Source organism: Pantherophis guttatus, chromosome 13 (assembly GCF_059756535.1).
Source record: "Pantherophis guttatus breed Tessera chromosome 13, ASM5975653v1, whole genome shotgun sequence".
Taxonomy (NCBI): domain Eukaryota; kingdom Metazoa; phylum Chordata; class Lepidosauria; order Squamata; family Colubridae; genus Pantherophis; species Pantherophis guttatus.
In genome coordinates, this window is record NC_142075.1 from 23,758,140 (window position 1) to 23,776,914 (window position 18,775).

At 48.7% G+C, this 18,775-nt stretch overlaps 1 protein-coding gene across 1 annotated transcript; it reads right to left on the reverse strand.

Moving 5' to 3' along the window:
• Positions 1 to 5,320: 5,320 nt before the first annotated feature.
• Positions 5,321 to 18,163, reverse strand: SNX33 (sorting nexin 33). Its single transcript, XM_034409457.3, has 2 exons — positions 14,619 to 18,163; positions 5,321 to 7,135 (listed from the first exon to the last, which is right to left on the reverse strand). Exons 1-2 carry the CDS (start codon positions 16,048 to 16,050, stop codon positions 6,882 to 6,884), a joined length of 1,686 nt encoding a protein of 561 aa, XP_034265348.2. The 5' UTR covers positions 16,051 to 18,163; the 3' UTR covers positions 5,321 to 6,881.
• Between the last annotated feature and the right edge of the window lie 612 nt (positions 18,164 to 18,775).

Sequence of the window (18,775 nt, forward strand, 5' to 3'; positions counted from 1 at the left end):
TCTGCAGCCTGGCTGTTTGTTCCTTGGAAAAGCCCTGAAGGAAAGCAATAGCATTTAAGACTTATATACCACTTTGCAGTACTTTACAGGCCTAAGAGATTTACAGGGTCAGCCTATCCGCCTTCCCGCCCCAACAACGATCTAGGCAGTGGTGAAATCCAAATTTTTTTTTACAACTGGTTCTGTGGGTGTGGCTTGGTGGGAGTGGGGCGTCCCACCCCACTCTGGGGCTGATATTTGCCGGTTATCCGAACTACTCAAAATTTCCACTACCGGTTCTCCAGAACCTGTCAGAACCTGCTGGATTTCACCCCTGAATCTGGGTCCTTCCAAAAATAGAAGGCTGAGTCAACCTTGAGCCAGTTAGGATCGAACTACTGACAGTGGGAAGAGTCAGCCTGCAATACTACATTCTAACCAGTGGTGGGTTGCCCCCGGTTCAGACTGGTTCGCAAGAACTGGTAGTAAAACCGGCGGGTGGCTCCACTCACTGCCCCGGATGTCGCCATCGGTGATCTGTGCATGCACAGAAGCTTCGCGCAATCCCATTGCAAACCGGTAGTAAAGGTAAGTAGGACCCACCCCGATTCTAAGTATTGCACCTCGAAGGAAGGAAGGAAGGAAGGAAGGAAGGAAGGAAGGAAGGAAGGAAGGAAGGAAGGATAGCATTTAGACTTATATACCGCTTCACAGTGCTTTCCAGCCCTCTCTAAGCAGTTTACAGAGTCAGCCTCTTGCCCCCAACAATCTGGGTCCTCATTGTACCCACCTCGGAAGGATGGAAGGCTGAGTCAACCCTTAGCCAGTCAGGATCGAACTCCGGACTGTGAGGAGACGTTTGCCTGCCATGCTGCATTCTAACCACTGCGCCACCACAGCTCTTAGGTAGCCCTTGGCATATTCACCTCTCGTAAATTTCCACAACCCGCTTAACCCAGTTCCCCGTTTCCAGCTTGGAGCCATCAACTAAGCAAGCAGGACTGGCTTGGCAAAACACACTAAGCCATGTTTCTCCAAGTTGACAACCTGAAAGTGGGTGGACTTCCAATTCCCGGAATTGCTGGCTGGAGAATTGTGGGAGTTGAAGGCCTCAAATCTTCATGCTGCCAAAGTTGAGGGACATTGATTTAGAACATAGTCCTTGAGTTATGACTATAATTGACTCCACAACTTGAAGATGCATGGACTTCCAATTTCTGGAATTGCTGGCTGCAGAAATTCTGGGGGCTGAAGTCCACCCAGCTTCAAGGTGTCAAAGGTTGAGGAACAGTCATTCAGAGCGTAGTCCTTGACTTACGAGTATAATTGATCCTGCAACTTGAAGATATATGGCAGGGGTCTCCAATGTTGGCAACTTTACGACTTGTGGACTTCAACTCCCAGGCTGAGGAATTCTGGGAGTTGAAGTCCACAAGTCGTAAAGTTGCCAACATTGGAGACCCCGGATATATGGACTTCCAACTCCTGGAATTGCCGGATGGAGCATTCTGGGAATTGAAGTCCACCCAGCTCTAAGGTGTCAAGATTAAAGAACCCAGCATTGCTATAATGTATAACTACAGCTTAGTTAGTGCAGGGTTTATAATTAGATCTCGGAGTCTGGATGTTTGTACTTCCTTTTCAGTGTGTGGAGCCAAAGTCCTGCTCTGAAGTCCCACCAGACTTGCAAAGTCGTCTTGAGAGGGTACAAGCGACGTGTTTTTTGATAAGCAGAGCCAGGAATCTGCTTCTCCCGGTCCAAAGTTCATTGAACTTCTGCAAAGCTGCTTGCCAAGGAATTCTTAGGCAGAACAGCACGCTCTAAAACCCTGAGCAAGGAGTGGGGGGGGGGGGGGGAGAGGGAGGAGGCGAAGGGGGTTTGCGGGTTGACAAGAAACAAGAGCCTCTGATGGGTGATGACAACCTCTCTCCAACTTGTTTCAGATTGGGGCAAATTTCCCGGTTCACCCAGGGCTTTTGCGGCGATCTTTGCAGGTAGCAGAAAACTACCTGCCTGTAGATCTGATGATGTTACCTAGTTGGGTCATGAAATGTCTCCAAGAAAACCACCAAGCTCAGAGGGCACCAATGACCACCAAGCAACTCTAGGTATTGGATTGTCAAGGATTCCTCATCAATCGAAGTTTGGCACATTCATACATCCTCTTCTTCAGCTGAGAAGAATCTAATCCAGCTGCCTGGAATCTGCCCACCTCAACTTCTGGATTCTTTCCTTTATTTTATTTTATTTTTTTGCCTTTCTCAGCGGGGATCCTCCTTTCAGCCTTGAATACAAATCACTTTTTTAAAAAAAACAACAACAAACAACCACAACTTTTCCTTCTGAAGTGACAACTGTGTGTGCGTATGTGTACCAGGCCAATAGAGTTTGTTGCTTTTGGGTGTTGCATCGTTTGTCTTGCCTGTTGTGTGAAGACAGCAATCCACTCTACCAATTGCTCTTACTATCCTTTGGTAGAGAAATAGCTTTTTTTAAAAACAAAACAACAAAAAAACCCAGACATAATCCGGTCATCATTTTTGCAAAACCACCAAAAGAGAGAAATGCAACTTTTCACTGTGGTTTTCCACAAGCTAATTTTGCTTGGAAAAGGAGACCGACAAAATCGCTAGGATTTTGGCCAGCGAAGGTGAAGGGATTTTTGGTTTACTAGAGCAGACAGGAGACTGCTCAGAAGAAAATATTTGAGATTTGGAGATGGAGGAGGGATTCTCTCACTCTCTTTTACACACACACACACCCAAGCAGTGGTGAAATCCAATTTTTTTTACTACCGCTTCTGTGGGCGTGGCTTGGTGGGCGTGGTGTGGCTTGGTGGGCATAGCAGGGGAAGGATACTGCAAAATCCCCATTCCCACCCCACTCTAGTGGAAGGACACTGCAAAATCCCCATCCCCTCTCCACTCCTGGGGGAAGGACATTGCAAAATCTCCATTCCCCCCCCCACTCCAGGGGAAGGATACTGAAAAATCCCCATTCCCTCCCCACTCTGGGTCCAGCCAGAAATGGTATTTGCTGATTCTCAAAATTGCTCAAAATGTCCACTACCGATTCTCCAGAACCTGTCAGAACCTGCTGGATTTCACCCCTGCCCCCAAAGCACAGGTGTGAGTTTGGAAGCTCAGATGGAAGAGCCAAAAACCCCCCAACTTCCTTTGACTTCAAGAAACTTGAGGGAGTTGGAATTTGATTTTAAGCTCTTGTGGACCGACAGAGGTAGAAGACCTGGCTCACATCCTATTTGACTGTTGCTTGTATAAGGGGGGGAGACACAGGTACCTTGGTCCATATACCAAACGAAGGACCCATTGGGATCCCCAAATCAAAACAACTTACGGTACTTTATGTGCAGCCAGAACCTGAAAATAATATTTAACACAGCACAGTCCTTAAAACAAAATGGTTCGGTTGAGATCTGCCTACGGGGGACTGATTGGGGTAGATTGTAAGGGTGACACCAAAATATAATTTGATGTCATTTTACTCTATTTCATATATTTATGCATCAAATTAGATTGTATCTTAGCCTATAATTATTGTATTTTACCCTACCTTTTATTTTAAATTGTTTGTATAAGGTTTTCTTGGTGATATGTGTTTGCACCTTTGTGCTTTGATATGGCCTATAGCAGGGGTCTCCAAACTTGGCACCTTTAAGCCTGGAGGACTTCAACTCCCAGAATTCCCCAGCCAGCAAAGCTCCAAAGATCTCCAAACTTGGCACCTTTAAGCCTGGAGGACTTCAACTCCCAGAATTCCCCAGCCAACTGGCCGGGGAATTCTGGGAGTTGAAGTCCACCAGGCTTAAAAGTTGCCAAGTTTGGAGACCCCTGGCCTACAGGCTAATCAACAAAGCTAACTGAAACTGAAACAGATTTTAAGCTCATTGCTTATTTGAAACAAGATTATGACAGCCTGAAAGTTAGACCCACAATGTACCCAGGATGGGATGGCACAATTCGGAGACCCTTTTCACGTGACAAGTTGAATCCAGGTTCTCGAAGCTGCAACGGGCCATCTCTCAATTTGCACAACCCCGAGGATTCCGTGCAAAATCAGAAACAATCTGGATTGGGCGTGAAATGCTTTCCTTGCTTGTTTCGGGGGCTCCTCCTGTTTTCCCCAGGAAGCCAGGTTACGGCCTCCGTCTGCCAGGGAGGTGCCAGGCTCCTGACACAACAATAAGCCAGTCTGTGGCTCGTCCCAGGGTCACAGGCGTGTTTTGTGTGTGTTTCCCGACAAGATTAATCGTTTCCTTCTTGCCCTGGGTGACATTTTGAGTTGGCTGGTTTCCTTTCCGCACTTTTGATTTATCTGCAAAATCTCCCTGGAGAAACAAAGCCTGGTGCATCCAGCCAATTGACCCGTCCAGCACCAGTGACGTTTGCAGGGTCTCCCACTCCAACCTCCACACCCTGGGAAGGAAGTGCGCTCAAAAGCTGCGGGTTCAGCTCCTTCCCTAGAACTCTCTGCCGCTGCGAGGAATTCAGGTAGTCCTCGGCTTACGACTGGGTGCTCAGCAACCATTCAACATTGCAACCGATCCCCCAAAGACATCCAGATCCAGTGACGTTTGTAGGTTCCCCTGCCCTCATCCTCCCAGAGGTGAAATCCAGCAGGTTCTGGCGAACCGGTAGTGGAAATTTTGAGTAGTTCGGAGAACCGGCCAATACCACCTCTGGCTGGTCCCAGAGTGGGGAGGGAATGGGGATTTTGCAGTATCCTTCCCCTGCCATGCCCACCAAGCTGTACCCACCAAGCAATACCACACCCACCAAGCCACGCCCACAGAACTGGTAGTAAAAAAAATTGGATTTCACCACTGCATCCTCCACGCCTCGGGAAGGATCTGCCCTCCAACGTTGTATGTGCCTAGTTCTTTCCCTAGAATTCTCTGCCACTGCAAGGAACGCAGGTACAGTAAGTCCTCAACTTACAACACTTCACTTAGGGACCGTTCGAAGTTTCAATGGCCCTTAGGACCATTTTTCACCCAACTGTTGCAGTATCCCCACAGTCATTCGGTCAAAATTCCTCTGCTTGGCCACTGACTCCTTTTTATGACGGTTGTAGCATCATCGGATCCCCTTTTGCAACCTTCAGACAAGCCAAGTCAATGGGGGAGCCAGATTCACTCAGCCACTGGGTTACTAGTTCGAGAACTGCAGGGATCCACTGAACGGCTAGAAACGTCGTAAAGCGGGAACCGAAAGTCACTGAACAAATTTCTCACTTAGCAAACCTAAATTTTTTTTTTTTTTGCTCCGTTGGGGTCTTAGCCGAGAACTTTCCCCCAGAGACAATGAAGACGAAGCTCTCTTTATCTCCCAGACCCCAGATTTTATTCGCCAAACATTTCAACCCCCCACCCCCACCCCAATTCTTTGGAGACCAAGAGAAGGAAAGAAGAAATGGATAACAGCAGGTCAGAGGAGAAACGACCCAGAGTCCAAGGAGCCACTTCTTGATTAAGGCCATGGACGACATCCATCTCAGAGTCCCGTTTCCCATGGAGAAAACCTTTTTTTAAAACAAAAACAGGTATCAGCCAACTTGGACATCGGAACATCCGTCTTGCAGACAACAAATCAAAACACACAACGGCAGTTTCCACGGACTGCTCTGCTTTCAAAGACGGGGGGAGGGGGAGTAACTCTGGATTTACTCAGGTGAGTGCAGAGGTGAGTGGCTTTAAAAATGCATGCTATGACCTGTATGTCTATAGACAAGTAGTCCTCGACTTACAACAGTCTGTTTAGTGACCATTCAAAGTTGCGACGGCACTGGGAAAAAAATGACTTACGACCGGTTTCACTCTTGCGACCGTTGCAGCGTCGTGATCAAAATTCAGATGTTTGGTGACTGGTTCGTATCTATGACGGTTGCAGTGTCCCGGGGGGGTGGGGTGTGAGTGGGGGGTGGGACATGATCCCCTTTGCGACCTCCTGATGAGCAAAGTCAATGGAGAAGCCAGGTTCATTTAGTGACCGTATTAACGAACTTAACTGCAGCGATTCGCTTCATAACGACGTCAAGAAAGGTCATAACGTGGGGGAGAAAACTCACTCGACCGCTTGACTCACGTAGCAACATAAATTCTGGGGCCACTTGCGGTCGTAAGTCGAGGACTACCCGTCACAGACCTCAGGAGTGAGATTGTGTTGCTTGTGCGACTTCCTCAGAAGAGTCACTTTGGTGGGCCAACCTTTTCACTCCTTCCACTTCACCTCCATTTTTGCTCTCTGTTCTCTTGCTTTTGCACAATCATCCTATCTAGAGAGAGAAAGAGAGAGAGAAAGAAAAATAAACAACAACAACTCTGAACTGAGTTCAACCTGATTTTGTTCCTTTTCTGGAGGGGAACAGGAAGTGCTGGTGTCGGAAAAGATCTGGATAAATTAGAGTGCTTTTTTTTTTTTTCCCCAGAAAAATCAAGCCTGAGAGGGGGGAAAAAAGGAAGCTGGCTGGAGCAAAAAGCTACATTTCCTTTGGAAAGCAAATTCTTTTACTTCCTTTGTAAACAACAAGGCTAGAAGCTCGGCTCTTCTTGAGGAAAAGAATTCCGCTCGTCAAAATGTCTTTTGTGCAATGATTCTTGGCTGGGTCCTTGCGATTGGATCGGGATGGGTGGGGAAAACACCATCATCCCAAACTTTGGTCATGACAGGGCTACAACCTTCCCTTTCGGTGCTCAAAAGTTTAGCATCGTGAAGATGGCGGAGAGCACAAGTCAACAGGGAGAACTTCCCAAGATCCACCACGAGGAGAAGACCTCCCTTTCCCAGAGGCAGAGAAGAAAACACGGTCGCTGCTGCTCATCCCAGCTGAGAGGCATGGTAGCGTTGAGGACCATCCTGAGCTCCAACATCTGGCGAGCTTACTAGAGATTGTCGTATCTCCTCAGTGTCTCTTCCAGCTTCTGGCTGACTCTCTGGTAGAAGACGATCTGCTCCCTGATGTAAGACTGCATCATCTTTTTGAAATCCAAGATGCGCCTCTCGTGGAAGTGATTCATTTCAGCCTGCAGGGCAAAACCAACCACTCGGCAACGCTTCCGGATCCCGTCTGCCTCCTCCTGGTCCATTTTCCCTTCGTCGCTCATCCGCTGGCTCTCCTTCACTTTGGCAAACGCACCTGAGGGAGAAAAGCAAAGAGACAGCTCACTGAGGTTATAAAGCCCTCTGGAGATCGGACTGACCAACGTTGAGTTGGGCAAGCGAGAGGAAAGAATTTTCCAGAATGAAGAGAACTGTGTTAGTCAGAATAACAGAGTTGGGAGGGACCTTGGAGGTCTCCTACTCCAACCCCGTTCACGCAGGAGACCCTCTACCATTTCACACAAACGATTGTCCAATCTCTTCTTAAAAACCTCCAGGGATGGAGCAGCCACAACTTCTGGAGGCAAATTGTTTCACTGACTGGCTGTTCTAACATCAAGGAAGTCTACGATGGCCAAGAGTTAAAGAGAAGTTCTGTAAGCATCTCTTGAGTTGTCTATTCGAGTCAAAGGCCTTGGATTTCCTGAGCTCACTTCAAAAGCTAGGCGTGAATTTTTGGTAATGAAGTGAGTTGTAGCTCACAAATTGGCTTGATGGAAAATGTGCAATGAGACTTCTGATTTGTGGTCTCGGAAGGGGGGCGGAAGACCTGAGTTTTATTCAGGAGCTGGAAGAATATCTGTTTATAATTCATCATCACCTTCATCCACCTTATTTCATTCTATCACGCCAAAGAATTTGGGGAAATGGACAAGTTGTCCTGCTCCCCCATTTCTCCATGTCTGCCCACATGGCAATCATGATTGTCTTAAGGCAGAGGTCTTCAAACTTGGCAGCTTTAAGACTTGTGGACTTGAAGACTTGAAGTCCACAAGTCTTAAAGCTGCCAAGTTTGAAGACCTCTGGTTTAAGGAGATTCTCAGTCAACCAGGTCACGATTGTCCCAAAGGTGCTTTTCCAAAAGGCAATTGGACTTTCTTGGTTGTTTTTTTTCCCCCTTAAAAACATTTCGCTTTTCATCCAAGAAGTTTCTGAGACCCAAAGAAGCTTCTTGGATCAGAAGCAAACCATTTTCAAGGGGAAAAAAAACCCCAGTTGTCTTTTGAAAACCATCTTTGGGACATCCGTGATTGTCTTTATTTTCGTCAACCCAAGTTTGCCATTTGAGTCCCTGGGTGAACCCATCCATGGTGTCATGTACAACATGCCAGCTACATCTCGACCCAACCAATCGCGGATTGTTCCCTGAACTACGGCTTCTCCTGAGCTGCAACCCTTGTCTTGCTGATGTTCTCGCAAATTCAGGAGTTATGCAACGGGGCCTCTGTTGCTACCTCCGCTTGCACGCCTCAGGGCCTGCAAACATCCCCCCCCCCCCCCGTGATTCAGACTTTTGGGAGAAAAAAATACATCAGTCAGGGCCAACTTCACCTTGAATCGACAGGTGTGGCTTTGGCATTGTGTATGAATCACCAGGGAGATAAACCACGCCAGCCAAACCGCCTTGTCCCCAGATTCCCCTTATGGAATGTGCTGCTCAGGGACAGGTAGCAAATTCTGTCACACCTGTTGAACTTTCAAATCATTCTGCTATCGTTCATAGATATTTAAGTCTCAGGGAGCATCGGCTGCACGGACAATAGTTTTTGATAGTTTACAATAGCTTTCTAATGCCTTGGTAAGGCCACACTTGGAATCCTGCATCCAGTTTTGGATGTAAAAAAAGACGTTGAGACTCTGGAAAGAGTGCAGAGAAGAGCAACCAAAAGGATTAGGGAACTGGAAGCTCAAACATATGAAGAACGGTTGCAGGAACTGGGTATGTCTAGTTTGATGAAAAGAAGGACCAGGGGAGACATGATAGCAGTCTTCCAATATCTCAGGAGTTGCTACAAAGAAGAGGAGCAGGGTCCACCTATTCTCCAAAGCACCTGAAGGCAGGATAAGAAACAATGGGTGGAAACTAATCAAGGGGAGAAGCAACTTGGAATTAAGGTGACCAAAACTGGATGCAGGATTCCAAGTGTGGCCTTACCAAGGCCTTATAAAGTGGTATTAACACTTCACGTGATCTTGATTCTATCCCTCTGTTTATGCAGCCTAGAACTGTGTTGGCTTTTTTGGCAGCTGCTGCACACGGCTGGCTCCTATTTAAATGATCGTCCAGTAGGACTCCAAGATCCCTCTCACAGTTACTGCTATTGAGCGAGGTACCACCTATTCTGTACTTGTGCATTTTGTTTTTCTTGCCTAAATGTAGAACCTTTCTTTTTTCACTGTTGAATTTCATTTTGTTAGATAGCGCCCAATGTTCAAGTCTGTCAAGATCCTTCTGGATCTTGAGCCTATCTTCTGGAGTGTTGGCTGTTCCTGCCAGCTTGGTGTCATCTGGAAATTTGATCCGTTCCCCCTCTATCCCCTCGTCCAAGAGATTGATGAAGATGCAACTATAAAAGATTTCAGCATAAGTGCTGTATGGATGCTGTTAAGGAATTGTAACTTGGACACACGCATGAATGCTGCCTCTGTTAATATTAGTTTTCTGCTGATGTCCGGGACTTGAGCCATTGAGATAAGACACTTGTGCGACATGGCACAGAAAAACGTGCAACTCTGCACAGTGGCCCTTTGTGTGTTTTGAACTGGAAAGCCTTTTAAATATTAATCCTGGCCGTCCAAGCTTCTCTTGGCCACCCGGCTAAGGTCAAGACGGATGGTTGCCTATTACAGACATTAAATGAGGCACGCAGGGAAGTGTCTTGCAAAAACCTTGGGCCTGATCTACAAAGTTATAGGTCCCGATCAGTGGTGGGATTCAAGTAATTTAACAACCGGTTCTCTGCCCTATTGATTTCTTCCAACAATCAGTTTGCCAAACTGCTCAGAAGGTTAACAACCGGTTCTCCCGAAGTGGTGCGAACTGGCTGAATCCCATCACTGGTTCCGATCCAATCCCCAAATTTCTAACTTGCGAGCGTAAGGAGAGAGGAAGCAAGTTGTTTTCCACCTAGTAGAAAAATAAGAGAGGCATTTCCAACTGAATTACCCGCTGATCTGCATAACTATTGCAGACGCCTAGATGAGGAAGGAGCCTGAAGGATTTCTCTTGTTGCAATGGAAATGTAATTCAGATTTATTACAGTCCTATAGAAGAACGGAAGGAACGCAGTCTTTTAACACCCTTTTTTTTAAACTCCTGAATAATTCTGCAGAAATTAGGCTGGGATGGGGAAAAGGGGATAGGTCTTGTCTCTCCTACACCTGAGTTGTCAATACACACCTAATAAAACCGTCTGTTTAATGGAATCCTATTGAATGGACACCGGAAGCAGGGGGGGCATGCTGGCTGGGGAATTCTGGGAGTTGAAGTCCGTCTGTCTTCCAAGTTGCTAAAGTTGGGAAACGCTGGTCTACCAAACAGGTAGTTCTCAACTTACGACCACCAACCGGGAGCAGAATTTCCATGGCTAAGCAAGGCAAGGGAGTCACGCCCAATTTTATGACTCTTTCACCAGGACTGAGTTAAATCACTGCAGTTATTAAGCCAATCACGCAGTCATTAAGTGAATCGACATTCCCCCCCCCCCCACTTTGCTCATCAGAGGTCGGCGGGAAAGGTCACCCATGGGGGGGGAGGTGTCACATGACCTAGAGATGCTGCAACCATTGTAAATACATGCTGGTTGCCAAGCAGATTTTGACGTAGGGATGCTGCAATGGTCGGAAGTGCGAGGACCAGTCATACATCTTTTTTTTTTCCAGTGCCGCTGTAACGTTGAACGGTCAGTAAACAAATGGCTATAAATCGAGGACTATTTGTATTCTGCAGTTCCGATGATATATCATGGTCTGTTTGCAAAGCCCTGTCTTAGCATTTGCAAGAACATAAATCCACAAATTATTAAGAATGCTCCTGAGTAGGTGCATACGTGTGTGTGTGTGTGTGTGTGTGTGTATGTATATGTATGTGTATGTATGTATACACACACACACACACACACACACACACACACACATATACATATATATTAAGTGTTCTTTCTGTCGAAGCACTTGGTCTACCCCAATATGGGAGAGAGCCTCCTGCTTCCCTTTCGCCTTTCAGCTCCAATCCAGGAGCCCTCAGGCAGTTGCTATCATGACAATATCTCCTCTGGCTCAGTTGATAAAGGGAGGAGAACTTGTGACTCAGAAGTTAATACAACTGCCTAATATGCAGGCAGCCCAAGTTTGAATCCAAGTAAGGGTATGGCTAACTGATGAGAGCTAAATAGCTTGAAATAGATCTATACTAGTCTCCCTTTATTTCTTTATCAGCGAAATATAAATTTGATACATGTATGTATGTATGTATGTATGTATGTATGTATGTATGTATATACATATATACATATATATAAAGTGTTTTTCTATTGAAGCACCTGGTCTACCCCAATATGGGAGGGAGCCTCCTGCTTCCCTTTCGCCTTTCAGCTCCAATCCAGGAGCCCTCAAGCAGTCGCATTCACGACAAACCATTTTATACCAAATTTATATATATATATATATTTTCCTGTTCCAAGCCTTCTTTATCCTGGAGAAAACGATTTGCAAAAAAACTGGTGAGGATTGCTCCCTGTGGCTCTCCAAAGATCCAGGGTTTTTCCACTGGAAAGGAATTCACTCCATCCCTGCAACCTGCAAGGTTTTTTTTTTGCAGCCAAGATAATCCTTCCGCTTCCCTCCGGGCTCCAAGTGTGAATTTAAGAAAGTGGACATCCCTGAAGCCACCCAATGAAAGCCGATCAGAGTTCTCCTACCTAGCCATTCCGAGATGTATTAAGAGCACAGCTCTATCTTTAGAGACAGCTTTAATCTCTGGAGCTTGTTCCTCTAACCTCCGGCTAAAGTCAGTGTTTGCCTTCAGCCGGTTCGACCTGCCCAGCCAGACAAGCTCTCCTACTTCCTGGTTGGAGAACTTCTGTCCAGGAAGCTTTCAGCCAAAGCTAAAAGACCTTTTCAGCTAAAAGTCCATGGGCAAAGCTAACCTTGTAAGCCATCCACGCAGGTGCCCAGCCTCAAAACTTGTGGGTTTTTTCCAAAAGAGGACACGCCAGCTTCTTCTGCATTGCCATTCTGGGGTTCCTCCTGGCCTTCAGGTTGACAGGACTCTGCCCTTCTGCAGCGGCACTACAGAAGTACCCCCCTCCTCTCTCAGTGCAGATACCCCTAGGGAGATGGCTCAGGGGTGTCTGGGGACCCTCTGCCTCTCTTCTGCTCTCTCTTCAGGGAACGCCATCCTCTCCTGAAGAGGTTCCCTGGCAAAGATGTGGCCTCCTTTGAAGGCTGTTTGGCCTGAGCAGGACCTCCACTTCACCTCCCAGGTTGCTCAGTTTTCTGCTTCCAAAGGGATTCTGTCTTGCCTTATGGCTGAGTGGAGGAACTGTATAGATGTGTATGCTGTATGTGTTTGTGTGAGTCTACTGTCTGTCTGCCTGTCTATCATCTATCTACTATCATCTAAGTCTGATCTATTTATCTCTCTATATCTATTATCTATCTGGTATCTATCATCTATTTATCCATCTCTAGTATCTATCGATCGATCAATCGATCTAAACTATCAAGTATCTATCATCTACTATGTATCATTTATTTATCTATCTCTATATCTATTTCTCCATCCATCTATCTATCTGTCTTCTATCTATCTATCTATCTATCTATCTATCTATCTATCTATCTATCTATCATCTATCCATACGTCCGTATGTACGTCCATCCATCTATCATCTATCCATCCATCCATCTATCTATCATCTATCTATCATCTAGCTATCCATCCATCCATCCATCCATCTATCTATACATCCATCCATTTATCTATCTATCCATCCATCCATCCATCATCCGTCCATCCATCTATCTATCATCTATCCATCCATCCATCTATTGATTATCTATCTATCTATCTATCTATCTATCTATCTATCTATCATCTATCTTCTATTCATCCATCCATCCATGTATCCATCCATCCATTGATCCTATCATCTATCTATCTATCTATCATCTATCTATCTATCTATCATCTATCCATCTATCTATCATCCATCCATCCATCCATCCATCCATCCATCCATCTACTTACCTACCTACCTACTAGTATCTATCTAATCTCTATCTTTCTTCATGTGATCACTATTTGTGACTTCCCAAATAGCTTCCAACAAGCAACATGAATGGGGGATGCTAGATTCGTTAAGGGTGACTCACTTAACAACTGCAGCAATTCACTTAATAACCATGGCAAAACAGATCATAAAGTCAGGCCTGGCTCACATATCAACCGCTTTGCTTAGCCAAGGAAATACTACTCTCAACTGTGGTCGTAAGTCGATGGCTACCTCTCCTCCTATCTCCTCCTATTCAGCTGCTCACTGCTTACCCACAGGCCCATCTCCCTTACTTGCCCCTACTCGTCTTCCACAGTAGCTTCTTCAACATATGGGATCCCTTTCCAGAGCTCCTCCTCCTCCTCCTCCTGTGGGAACCATTTGCTTCTCTTTCTCACACACAGACCCACAAACACGTCAATTGGCCTCTGAGCCCTTGGAATGTGTCTGCCAACCTTCTGCGGCCTCCCAACAGGTGAGGCAAGACCAGCGATGCCCCCAGTTATCCAAAGACAAGACGGCTGCATGCCATCACATCCTTCAGAGGCCCCCAACGTTCTCTCTCCTGGTTTACCTGGATCGGTTTACCTTTGCAGCAGGCCCACTTCCTGCTTTAACTTTAAAAGGAAAACAGGTGGAGCACACCTGGGAGGTATTGCAGAGAAGTGGCGTGATCTCCTGGCAACCGGTTTGTGAGATCAGCGTCTCCTTTTCCTGCTTGGGCCACCCCTCCTTCCTTCCCCTCTCTCCCAACCAGGAAAAGCCAAGGTTTGTTTCCTAGAGATATTGTAATGATGGATTTCTTCAGGCCGTCTAGTTATGGCTGTGTAAACAGGGCGTCTTATCTCTGTCTGCTCTTTTCTTAATCATATATTGAGGAAGTTGGCCTCCCACTAATGTAGGAATTAGATCAATCCAGTGGTCCCTAACTTTATTTGGGGGTGGGCCAGACTTGTGGACTTCAACTCCCAGAATTCCTCAGCCAGCAAAGCTTTGCTGGCTGAGGAATTCTGGGAGTTGAAGTCCACAAGTTTTAAAGTTGCCAAGGTTGGAGACCCCTGGACTAGAAGACCTCGAGGCCGCTTCCAACTCTGCTACTCTGACTTCAACTCCCAGAATTCCCCAGAGGCTGCTGTCCTAACCCTGAGCGCTGTGCATTTGCAATTGCAAAAGGAGAGACACTCCGCCCGCTGCCATTTGCATCCCTTTCGCTCCTTGCCCTCTCCTGGGGGGCTGAAACGTTTGCTCCGGCCTTTTGGGAAGCCTCAAAAGGACTTTCCATGGGATGAAAGGCAAAGAGGCTGCAAGATGAGCCAACAATCCTGGCTCCAGCCTGCCTTCAAACCAGGAAAGAAGCCATCCAACCAACCTCTCTGCCTGCCTATCCCCAAGGGGCATCCCGCTTAAGACAGGTTCTGCCACATTGTTATCTCGGTCCTTCGGGGCCAAAAGAGAAGGATTTACCTTTCTGAAGATGGATGATGTCTGGGAAGTTGGAGAGGAGTCCCTGGTACAAGGAAAGGCTGTCCAACATGAGGAACAAGTCGTTCTTGGGCTGCTCAGCAAACATCTCCCCCACCATCTCGTAGGTCTTGCCCGTGTGGGAGATGGCGTTGTTGAGGGCATCAAAGCTGTAAGGTGGGTCCATCTGGAAGGCTTGGCTGACCGCTTGGAAAGCGTTGCCCAGTTTTTGGAACTCTTTACGGAAGCCCCCAATGTGCTTCCTGGCCAGCTCAGAAGCTACGCTGGTCAACTGCAGAACGCTGTCGTCCATCTTCTTGCTGAAGGCCTTGAAGGTGTCCACTCGATCCTCCACATCCTGCAGGTCTTGGTGCTCGGTCGGGATCTGGAGGGTCAGGAGGAAGCTAGCCCCCACCATCTCGTCCTTCTCCGCCCGGCGTTTCCCCATCTTCCACTGCTTGTTGTCCCCGCAGTTGAGGAAGTGTTGGAAGCCCTCGTACTGGGAGAGCGCTGGGTGGCTGGTCATGTGGTCCATCCACAAGATCAGCCTCCGTTTGCGCTTCTCGATGAAGTCCTCCCCGAAGCGCCCCGTGGCTTGCTTCTCTGGCAGGTGGGGCACCGAGATGACGGTGAACTTGTGCAACAAGCGGTTGTACAGCCAGTCAAAGTGTTTGTAGCGCCGGTACACCGGCGAATTGCCGTTGCTGGGCGTCAGGCGGTAGGAGATGTAGCTCTTGATGCCTTTGAACTTGGTCTGTTTGGTGGGCTCTTCCACAGAGCAGAGGAAAGGGTGTGGGCTGGCTCTCCACTGTGGACCTTTTGAGCCCATGTCTATGTAGTAGGCCTCTGAGATCTTGCCCATCATGGGCACGTCTCCCAAAACGAAGGCCTCCACTCCAGAGCGGACAAAGCTAGAGAAACGGTTGAGGTTCCGACTCACCACGCTGCCTCTCTTGGAAGACCCAATGCTGTCCTGCCTCTCCAGAGACGGCTTGGCCCGACCGCCGACGTTGTTGGGGTGAGTCGCGTAGGGCCTGGGACAGGACAGGCTTGGCGAGGGGTGCCCGTTGGTCCCTGCCCCGCTCCTGGGTTCCTCCACCACCGTGCTTTCGTCGTCCCAATCATCCCAGTCATCGTCATCATCTTCAAAGCTGCCCTGGTGGGGAATGCCGGGGACGGACGAGGGGACGTAGAAGGAGGAGCCGTTTCCAGGAGAACCAGCGGGACTGTTGGTATAAGTGGAGGAGGACCTGGAGCGAAGGATCTCCACATAAGAGGCGGGAAACAGGCCCGTCTCCCCTCGAGAGTTGGTGCCTTGCAGCCATCCATCCAGGGACTTCTCGTTGAAAAGCATCAACTCTTCATTCTCACGGATGCTGATTTCTTCCTTGTTCTCACTCTGGAAATCGTAGAGCGCTCGAGCCCGGATTGCCATGGGGGTGTCCGGTGAGGCGGCCAGGTCTCTGCCCCCAACCCCCCCTGGGTGCTGTTGAAAAGGGGGCCGTCCCCAGGAAGCTAGCAAGGCCTGCAGCAGACTCGGCAACGGCTCGAAACAAAGAGCAGAAGAAGACTATGTCCAAAGAACAATACCATCTGGTGCTTTTACAGAAGGAGATTTAAGACGGGCAGTTGCTTGCTTTCCCAATCAGCGGAGGGAGGTTAAGAATGGGGCAAAGCAAAGAGCATTTTCCTCGGGGTCACAGACCTCAGGCAGGGACCAGGAAAAGCAGAAAAGGCTCATTACTGTAGCCGTATCAAAGCAGCCCATAGGGTATCCGTCAATGTCGGGTCTCTCTTGGAAGACTGAAATTATAGGTCAGAATTAAGCATCTTGATCCGAAGATATTCGGTCTGTGCGTTCTAAATCTGTTTGGTCTACAATTAAGAAAAACCAGGTTTTCTTTTTCTTTTTTAACAATAAAGAGAAATACAGGGCAATTCAGGATTCCTCAGCCTTTCAACCCAAGCCTCTCTGGAAGGGGAAAAAACAGGAAGAGAAGTCCCCGTTCTTATAAACCAGAAATGTTTTGCAAGGCTGAATAATAATCCCCGTTGGATCAGATTGGAAGCCCACCAGGCTCCTGAAGGGTGGAGGCAAAATGTGAAAAAGCTACAAATCAACTCCTCTCCATCCAGAGGTCACGCCTCAGTCCACACACACAACAAAGTCCACGTGAATCTGTTGCTGTCTCTTCCACCCAAAACAAACCCCTTGTTTTTTGGCCACAAAAAAAAAAAAAAAAGGAAGAGAGAGGGGGGGAAAGAAAAGAAAAACAGGCCCCTAAATAGAAAGTTTTACCTCTTTGCAGGATCTGAAACTTTGGGGGCAAGGAAGAAGCAGATCCTCCAAAGCAAGCAGAGAGTTCACCCACCAAGGTGTCCTCCTCCCAACCCACCGAAGCGCTTTCTGCAAACCGATTCAGATCCACCAGCCAAGCGTAAAATCCCTCGGGGCGCTCCGAAGATGTCTCTTTTGTTGCTCGCTCTCTCGCACTCTCTCCCTAGTCGATTTCCAGCGGTTCAGAAACCAGGACAGCGTTCAAAAACAGATCGCCAACAGGGTAGGTTTAGGAGAGAGAGAGAGAGAGAGAGAGAGAGAGAGAGAGAGAGAGAGAAGGACGCGGGTCGCTGCCCGGGAGACTGGATTTGCGTGCGCCCGTTTGACTTGGCAGCAAAGCCCTGGGAAAGCCGATTGCGCGAGGAAGAGGAGGAGGAGGAAGAGGGTGGAAGCCCAGGAGAGGAAGAAGGGACACCCATCCACTGCAGAGCTTGGAGAAGTCAGGAAGAAAGTTTGCAGGACTGGCAGGGAGACAAAGTTGGGGGAGGGGGAGGGCGGCGGAGACCCCCTTTTTTTTTTTTTGGAGAGGCGCGCGGGGCCGACGGGTGTCCGGGCAGGCAGTCCAACCGGTTCCACCGCAGGCGCTTCCGGGAGGGACGAGAGCGACAGTCCCGGGGACAAGGGACAGGGCGCTGGCGGAGTCCCCTCCTCTGGTGGCGCCTTACGCGATCCGGGTGCCCCTCGAGCGCAGCCAAACGGTTCTCCTGCAGAGGAACGCGCGGCCACCTCGCTGGGGCGCAATGCCCGTCCGCCTCTCCGCGGGGCTGGCAAGGGGGGTGGTGGTTCCTCCGTGCGCCCCGCTGGCAGCGGGTCTCTCCGGGGGTGGGGGGCGCAGTTGGCCTCGTTGGGTACCCCCCGTCCTTCCGTAGGGTAGCGAGACCACAAGGCTCGGTTGCCTCCGCGCTCCTGGGCGCAGCTCACCCGCCGGGCTGTTCCATGACGCACGGGCGCAGCTGCTGCAGCCGCGAACTTTTGCCAAAGGCGCCGGGCGCAAAGCGACCCGCGGACGCAGCAGGCGGGCGGGCCAACCTGCGGCCGCCCTCTATTGGCAGCCGCCGCGGAGGGCGCCGCCTTGACGCTCCGGCTCGGCCCCGGCACGGGACTGGGGAGGCGGCCGGCGCTTCCAGCCCCCGTTGGGTGGGGGGGTGGGGGGGTTTCTCTCCCTTTCTCTCTCTCTCCGCGGAGGAAGCTTCACCGGATTGTTTTGACTGCGCGCGCGGTTGGCGGGGAGGGGGAGACGGTCAATAGGAAAACCACCGGCGCTGTTGCGAAGCCGCGGACGGCGGCTGAATTGCAACTCTTGGAAATCCTGGGGAGTGTTTGGTACTCTCTGCACTTGGTGATTCGCTTGCAGACGTTTCATGAGCCCCCTAGTTCAGAGAGTATCAGGAGGACCCCCAGTCGTCCTCCTCCTCCCATCTCCTTCCCTCTGCAAACCCCACTCCCTCTCAGCACACTGATGATATTACCTGGCTGGGTCATGGAACGTCTGCAAGTAAATAAACAAGTTCAGAGGACACCACAATCCTCCTCCTCCATTCCCTAGTAGCATTTTTTTTTTTTTAATTTGATTTACATGCCGCCCTTCTCCGGAGACTCAGGGCGGCTTACAATGCGTTGAGCAATAGCCTTCATCCTTTTGTATATTTATACAAGTCAGCTTATTGCCCCCACAAACTGGGTCCTCATTTCACCTTCCTTAGAAAGGATGGAAGGCTGAGTCAACCTTGAGCCTTAGAGAGATTCGAACCAGCAGAAATTGCAGGCAGCTGTGTTAATAACAGGGTGCACTAAACCACTGTACTATCAAGGCTCTTGATGA

What these genes read in the sequence shown, in the direction of transcription:
- SNX33 (XM_034409457.3), bottom strand. Translation starts at nt 16,050, where the DNA reads ATGGCAATCCGGGCTCGAGCGCTCTACGATTTCCAGAGTGAGAACAAG. An exon ending in CATCATCCATCTTCAGAAAG is followed by an intron (nt 7,136 to 14,618) that starts GTAAATCCTTCT and finishes TTTCTCCCTCAG; the next exon opens with GTGCGTTTGCCAAAGTGAAG.